The sequence below is a fragment of the Capricornis sumatraensis genome, chromosome 5 (genome assembly GCF_032405125.1).
Source record: "Capricornis sumatraensis isolate serow.1 chromosome 5, serow.2, whole genome shotgun sequence".
Taxonomy (NCBI): Eukaryota; Metazoa; Chordata; class Mammalia; order Artiodactyla; family Bovidae; genus Capricornis; species Capricornis sumatraensis.
The window spans coordinates 52,705,558-52,713,449 of NC_091073.1; the positions used below are offsets into that span (position 1 = coordinate 52,705,558).

General features: G+C 42.4%; 1 protein-coding gene across 1 annotated transcript; it reads right to left on the reverse strand.

Moving 5' to 3' along the window:
• Positions 1-2,755: 2,755 nt before the first annotated feature.
• CCDC71L (coiled-coil domain containing 71 like) lies at positions 2,756-3,588 on the reverse strand. Its single transcript, XM_068972330.1, has one exon. The coding sequence runs from the start codon at positions 3,586-3,588 to the stop codon at positions 2,887-2,889; it is 702 nt and encodes a 233-aa protein (XP_068828431.1). The 3' UTR covers positions 2,756-2,886.
• Positions 3,589-7,892: the final 4,304 nt, after the last annotated feature.

Consider the following 7,892-nt stretch of genomic DNA (forward strand, 5'->3'; position numbering starts at 1 on the left):
TAGCTGAGGTGACAGTCACCACATTTAGGCACTCAAGAGTTAAAAATGAAATAAAAGCATAGCGAGGTGATCAACTTCCTCCTAGCTTCTCCCTCTACTTGTGCCATATGAGATATAAGATAATCTTATAAGAGAATGAATCAAGTCATGAGATATCTTTTAAAAAACTATATACATGCTAAACTACAGACTTAGAGGACAGAAAATGGATGTCTCACCATAAAGGCCACCTTGCCAAGTTTCTTTTCGCATTCTGCCCAATGTAACCACAAAATACTTTCACTTTCCTATTAATATACTAGCCAACTATATTAGTTGTTTCTTCACATTTTAGGAGTTGTAACATAGGCTTTGCTAAAGAACACTTGGCAAAAATAAAGACTTTTTTGACACCTATTTCACAAACTAGAAATGGTATGATTTTTAAACAGACCAGATAAATAACATATTGAATTCAAGATGGGCAATCAGATCCAAACTGAAATCAGACAGCCCAGATAACTCAAAGAAGCATTTATGCTAGTTTAAGTGCACTAAAGTAACAAGGCAGGAGGGAAAAATGTTAAGAATCTGTTAAAATAAAATGCATGATGTCAATGGTTGTTTCAGTTTTGTGCTGAGCAGTTATCCTCCCAGCTAAGTTTAATTTCAAAACCCTCTGGGAAACTATCTGGATAAGCTGTATGTTGAAATTACATTCTAATATGGCCATTGAATTTATTTTTTTAATTATTATAAAACTATATACAATAGTAAGTGGTACCAATACATAGTTTTTTTTAGGGGCTAGTTAACTAAAAAAAATGAACAATTTGGGAGTGAGAGAAGGGAGAAAACCCTATGTATCTGCAATACAACTGCCAATGGAAGCTAATAACCAAAAGAATATATATAAGCTTCCTATCACAGAGATCAAATGTAACACTCTCCATCATCTAAGTAATGATTCATTTTTATTTACTCATGTGACAGTGTTTGTTACAACGCATTATTACTGAGTAGTGAATAAGAGAATATGAGGCATACTGGGAAACTGGCATCAAGTCATGTATATAATATATATATATATATTTCTTTTTTACAAAACAAGAACACTGAAATTAAAGTCACAAAACTCCTACTTATGTACTATTAAACTTGAAAAATTCAATTCAGAAAGCTATGCCATTTGAAATCTAAGAACACAAGAGTCGAAATTGCAACTCTTACTATTCTCCTAAGAAGCTGCCAAGCAGAGAGAAATCTTAATATTGAGGACTTCCTATGTTAAGTTCCAGCCAGTGTAAGCAGTTTCATGGCAGACTACTTAAATTTGAAAAACTGTGGTACAAAAACCACTTGACCCTTTAGATATTGCAGTAAAATCTGGCTGTGGCACCACTGGCTAAAAACCATTAAGTCTTGCTGCCACCAATGACCAAAGGCACTTGGATAATCAAGAATTCCACTCTGGGCCATATGGTATAAACGCTATTATAAAAGTGTATAAGAAGGGTCAGTACTCAGTGTGAATCGCCCGTTGGATTCCTGTGGTCTTCAGCTGTCAACAAAGACAGGTAACTGCAAACATAATTATGAATGGAATTAAGATATAAAAGGATACTCGTGGAGGAAAAAAGACAAATGTCACAACGTCTATAAAGGTGATGGGTGTTAGTCGGGGCACTTTCTGCTATTCAGCACAAAGTAGAGAAAGATCTATTTTGCCCAGAGTAATTTCAACAAGTTACCAGATACCAAGAAATGCCCCCACCCCTCTAAAGAGCTAACAGTTCTGAGAACTCTAATGGGTATTCTGTTTACCATTTTAATCACCAGGTTTACACACATTCATTTCTCCTACGTGGCTCCCAATTTAAAATAGGTTACCTTTGAACTTCTCCTGGATTTGTATGTTAGACCAGTACAAAGAGGCCAAACCATTTCCAATAGGATTCCATCCATCTCTTTAACCAACACCAGTTCTTTGTAACTCATTTTTTTCTTTATCACAAGCCATGTGGTTTCAAGGTACTTTAATTTTTATTTAATCAAAAAGACTTTAACAAATCAACTTTTCCCAAACAGAACTTTATATGAGTTTCTACCATTTTCTTTAGGAGCTCAGTATATATAAACATTAAATCTCAATATAAAATCTTTAGAAACACTTCAAAAATGTTGAAATAGTTGTACTTTGCATCTCTTTGTTTGTAATCACTGAGCCCATGGCATTCAAATCATACAAATCCTTGCACTCTTAACATTAAAGTCATAAGTTTGAAAAATATCCTTGGTCAAAGCTTTGGAATCCGGTTAAAATTAGGAAACGAGTGGGATTCAGAATACCCTGAGCACAAACGGGTGCAACAACAGCACAAAACAGGTTCGATCTATCGTCCAGAAAGAGAGGTGGCAGTTGAAAAGAAAAAAATGAGGGTAAGGGGTGGGAAGGAGGCCGGGATAGGGCGGGGTAAAAAGCAAGTAGATTCTGGCTTTATTACACAAGCACGAAACCAAATTCCTTTGGAAAAAATAACGACTTCTTCGGAGGACTTCCAGACCAGTGAGGTAGAGTCCAAAGGGAGAAAACGGATCTGCCCCTTCAGTCCTGGAGACGTCTCAGTCCCGGGTACGGAAGCAAACGGCCCTCCCCCGCGGGTCCCGCGGTCTCCTCTGCTGCCCCGCACTGGGGGGGGGGGGGGGGGGGGGGGTGGAGGGCGCACCTGCCCCGGAGTTCCAGACGGCGGTGCCGCGGGCCCGGGAACACCATCCGGTGACTTCTTCGCCTGTAAAGTGCGTAAGGGGACGGGGTCCTGGCCGGATCTGTAAACACTCGACTGACACTTGTCCATCCCTCCGGGCGGGAGCTCCGTCCCGGTCTGGGAGGGTGACGCGGTCCGCGCGTCATGCCCGGGGCACCGGGAAGCGGCGGAGCCTCACCACGGGTTCCAGGTTCACTCGCAGGATTTGGCGCGCTCTACGCCGTGCCGCCGCCAGGCTGCGCTCGCTCCACACGTCGCCGCCGACGCGGATGGTGGGGAAGGTGGTCAGCGTCGGGGTGGCCGCCCTCCAGATCTCCTCCAGGGTGCGGCCCCCGAAGCAGGGTTCCGGGTCCGCGGGCTTGACCGGGCAGCTCTCCTCGGGGACCGGCGGCGGGGGCGGCGGCAGCTTCCTCCGGCGAGCGGCTGGCACCCGGGCTCCGCGGCGCCTCCTCCTGGCCGCCGCGCTCGGGGCCGGCCTGCGCGTCGGGCCGCGGGCGGCGGGGCCCCCCGGGGGCTCGGGGACGAGTGCCCGGCAAGAGGAGTAGCCGTAGACGTCCTTGCTGCGCAGGATGTGCGGGGAGAACTGGTGCTTGAGGCTGCAGAGGAAGCTCCAGAGCTCCGCGTCCGAGCTCATGAACTCCGTGCTGCGGGGCATGAACAGCTTGAAGGCGTCGCCCAGTGCCTTGGTGCTGTCGGCCAGCGACAGTTGCGACCGCGAGTACACCACCTTCTCCTCCCGCGCCTCCAGACCGGCCCCTCCTCCCAGCCTAAAGCCGCCGCCCCGGGCGGCCGCGGCCGGGGCCGCCGGGGGCCGGCGCCGCCGCCTCTTCACGCTGCGCCGCATCGAAGGCCGCTCGGGGCCGCCCGCGCTCGCCGGGTCCCGCCGCCGCCGTCCCCGCCGGTGTTTGGCTCCGCGTCGCCGGCCGCTGCTGGCACCTCCCGCCCGGCGCGTCTCTCGCTACTTTTCTCGCCTCCGCCGCCGCTGCCCCTCCCCCTCCGAGGGCGGAGGACGCGGGTGAAGATCCTGCCGCCCGGTACAAGATGGCGGCCGGCGCCCACCCCTGGGCTTTGTCATTGGACGGCGCCTCGCCCCCCTGGTTTCTCTTTCTTCTCCTCTCTTGCCTCCTTTCGCCCTCTGCCTTTCTTTAAATGTGCCCGCCTTTGGCCCCTCCTACTGCAGCCCCGACTCCACCCATTGGGTGCTCTCAGAAGAGGGCGGGGACTGATGGGGGAGAGGCCAGTTCCTGGAAGATGGTGCTGGGGTGGGTGATGGTGGCTCTTGGACACGAGTCAACAGTTGGGTAGGTACATGAGGAAGGTGCCTCGTCTAGAGTGGACATCAGCTCCACTTTGGGGGGAGTCACTCTACTCTCGGAATGAGTGGATGTGCATTTATGGATTGAGCTGGGAGGTCTACCAGTCTGAATAACAAAGGGAGACCTACCCAAAGGCTGTAGTTTGTATCACAGAAGGGGAAATTGGGTGTAAGTCTAGAGCGAATGGGCCTTCCACAATTCTCTTCTGAACCTTCAGAGGCCTCTTTTGCATCTTCATCCAACTCTTACCCACTTTGACCCCAATCCATGTCAAGCAACGCTAGTAATCCAGAATCTTTCAGATAATACGGACTCTGTCAGTGGCATAGTCTCCTTCTAGACAATGGAACCATCTTCGCATGTAAAAGATGCTCTGCTTATCAGGAAAGTAAAGCCTATAATACCCATAGAACTTTGCTCAAGTTGATCAAAGATCAATTACAACAAAGCCATTGTCCTTACAGAAAATATAATTTTTAAATATACAGTTGGTTTTAAATGAGTGCACTTCACCTTTCATTTAGTTTTAGTATGTTCCTTTGCAGTACCATCTCTAGCGCAGAGAAAGGATGCAGTTTCGCAATCAAAAGGTTTCTATTGAAAAGAACAGGTTGTTAAGACCCCATCACCTTTTGTATTGAGAGGAGGGGACTGAATGTTTATAGAGTAATGCACAGTCTTCTGTCATCTTTTCCATCCTCAATACTTGGTTCAGCACCTGTCAGACAGTGGGCATTCTATTTCTGTTGAGGGAACCAATGAAAAACATACTGATGTGAGAAACGTATTCAAATTGCTAAGAACAGGACAATTTCACATTTTACATTTCAGGTTTTTTCTTAACTCCATTAAAGTTTTAAGGTTAAAACAAACAAACAAACAAAAAAAACACTCCTAAGAGTTAGAACTGTGAGGTAGACATGCAGATTTTACCCCTGAGTGAGCACTTTATTTTGCAGTAGAAAACTGATAGAGCAGAGTTTTGTGATTCACACACAGCTGCTATTGGTTCCCTCGAATATTTGAGCTAAAAGACACCTAGTTCAATCTCATTTCATGGATGAGGAAATTTGGATCCACAGAAGTTAGGTAATAAGGCTTCTTGATTGTAGGAATAGGACTATAGTTTAGGTCTTTGGATTCCTAATCTTAGTGATCTTTATTTTTCAATAGAGATTTTACAAATTGTACTGCTCAGACTCAAAGAGATTCAATAGAAAATGCTTTATGTAAGAGTGGAGTGACCAAGGAACAGGCTGTTCACCTGATTCCACTTCCGACTCCTCCCAGAATTGAGCAGTTTTTAACCTGTCCAGTATACTGGACTTATAGATTATATTTTCTTAGAACCAGATTTTGTTTAATTTCAATAAAAAATAAAAATATTTTGAAAGTTGCTTCTCTGTAGCACAGCATCTTGTCCATGCACTGGGTTTATGCAAAAACCAAGCTTCCTACCAGAGGACCAGTTCTCAACCTACCTAAATCATGGTAACTTTCTGAAGAGAAAATCAGTTTCCTAGAAAAGCATATCCTGATCTCAGAACAAGATTATGGAGCCAATTATTGGCTTCCTAAGTCCTTATAAAGAAATGATATTACAACTCTTTACATCACAATTAGTTCTGTTGGTAATTTTGGGAACACATACTAATGTGAAATTTGTGTAACTTCCAATGGAATGCCCCTGCAAGACAGACAGAAAATCTCATAGAGTAAGCCAGCAGAATGGTAAAGGGACTTCATAGTGAAAGAAAAATAAGGATTTATGTACTCCTAGCTTCTTGTCTTGATATTTCTTCCCTCTCATGTTAATCCTGTTTTAAGTACTTAGGGTTCTCAAGTATGGAAATGCTTAGGGTCATTTGCTACATAAATATACCAGACATTTATACAAACTTACAGAATTGATTTCGATTGAAAGGATAAATCTTATACGACTATTCTCATACTAAGGAAACATAGGTCTCAACAAATTGTAGAGCATTCAAAAGTTCATTTTATAATACATACTTATTTAATTTACTTAAACCAAACAATATCTTTATGAAATATTTTTAGGAATTAAAATCATGTCAAATGCTTAAATTATTGTATAATTTTAAACTTGGCATTGTTTGATTTCTCTGTTTCTTATTTTTACATTTCTTCCTGCCTCCACCTTTTGATTAGCTTAAATAGTCCTACAAATGGTACTTATCTATTCTCCAGAAGTGAGTAAAACTTATACATAATTTCTTTTAGTTCCTGAGACTCTCCTAAGACACTACAAAGTTTTTGGAAAGTTACAATTAAATTTATTTAATTTTATTGCAAATTAAAATCTTGTTCTTGAGGAAACACTGTTCAAAATGCTGAGTTTATTCCTTTACCTCTCAAGGAGAATGATGCGTCCATCCTATATCTGATAGTAGTGAATAATAAGAACATACAGAACAAAAAATTAGCTGTATGTGTATATTTTCTGCATTTATGCAGTTTAAAATGTAGTTTATAATTTATGTAGTTTAAAAATGAAACCAAAAAGAATAAAGTGATTAGAGAAATTAAAAATAACATATATCTCTTTGCTATCCAGAACTTGTACTACAAGATTCCACTTCTATAAAATAATTTGCTTCTTACAAAGTGGCCAAAAAATTAAAAAGTATCTGTAAATGGTTGGGAGCATCCACTCTGGAATCAAATAGACTTGGAATCAAACAGATCTTTATAACATAATATCCTTAGATATTTAAAACAATCTTTCTGAGCCTATTTCATTTATAAAATGGGTGTAATCTCTGCTTCAGTAGATTATTTTGAGGATTGAAGGAGCAAACATGAGTAAAACTTGTACTGAGTGTCTGGATCACAGTAGGCATCTGATAATAGTTATCATTATTTGTCTTATCTAATTATGAGGATTTTGTTTGGTTTAGCCTACATATTTCAAATCCTACATTACAGTGGGAGTCTATAGATTTTTTTAAGTAATAAATAGATGAGGGGAAAAGAAAAATGTTACAGCAAGAAGGAAATTTAGAGATCATCTAATGGGTCAAACATTCTTAATTCAGATGAGAATATTGAGATGCCAAGAGAGCTGCCAAAGTTTACACAGCCGAATGTGGAATACTCGGAACTAGAACCTAGGTCTCTAACTGTTCATCCAAAGTTGTTTCTAACAACTCTGGTATTTAATCCAAGGAGATAGCATTAATTTGTAGTCCAAATGAAATTGCTTAGAACATGATTCATCAATTTCAGCCTTTTCATTAAAATAATTATGAAGTAATGTAGATTTTTCTATAAAAGTTACCTCAAACCTCTGATATGCTCCTGTGTGTGTGTGTGTGTGTGTGTGTGTGAGTTGCTCAGTTGTGTCCAACTTTCTGTGACCCCATGGACTGTATGTAGCCTGCCAGGCTCCTCTGTCCATGGATTAAAGGCAAGAATGCTGGAGTGGTTGCCATTCCTGTCTCCAGAGGATCTTCCCAACCCAGGGATCAAACCCTGGTCTGCATTGCAGGCAGATTCTTTACAATTTGCCACAGGGAAGTCAAACGTTTTAATTTAAAATACACAAAATACACATATAAACTGAGAGGCCAGGACTTCCACTTCCAAGAAAATAAAATGCATGTACTTTCCCTATTCCTCCTGCTACTTTCAGTTTAAAACCCTGGGTGTTATATATAAAAGGAACATAAGAAGACTGAAGAATGGAGAGGAGAAAGCCAGGCTAAGGATTTCAGAACCCAAAGAACAACACATTAGTGAGTTCCCTGGGTTTTCTATTTTCTCTTTTCTGCACACACCTCAGACTGGGGGCTGAAGACGTCCACAACCA

Bases quoted from the DNA above. Each gene is read 5' to 3' on its own strand.
- CCDC71L (XM_068972330.1), bottom strand. From the start codon at position 3,588: ATGCGGCGCAGCGTGAAGAGGCGGCGGCGCCGGCCCCCGGCGGCCCCG.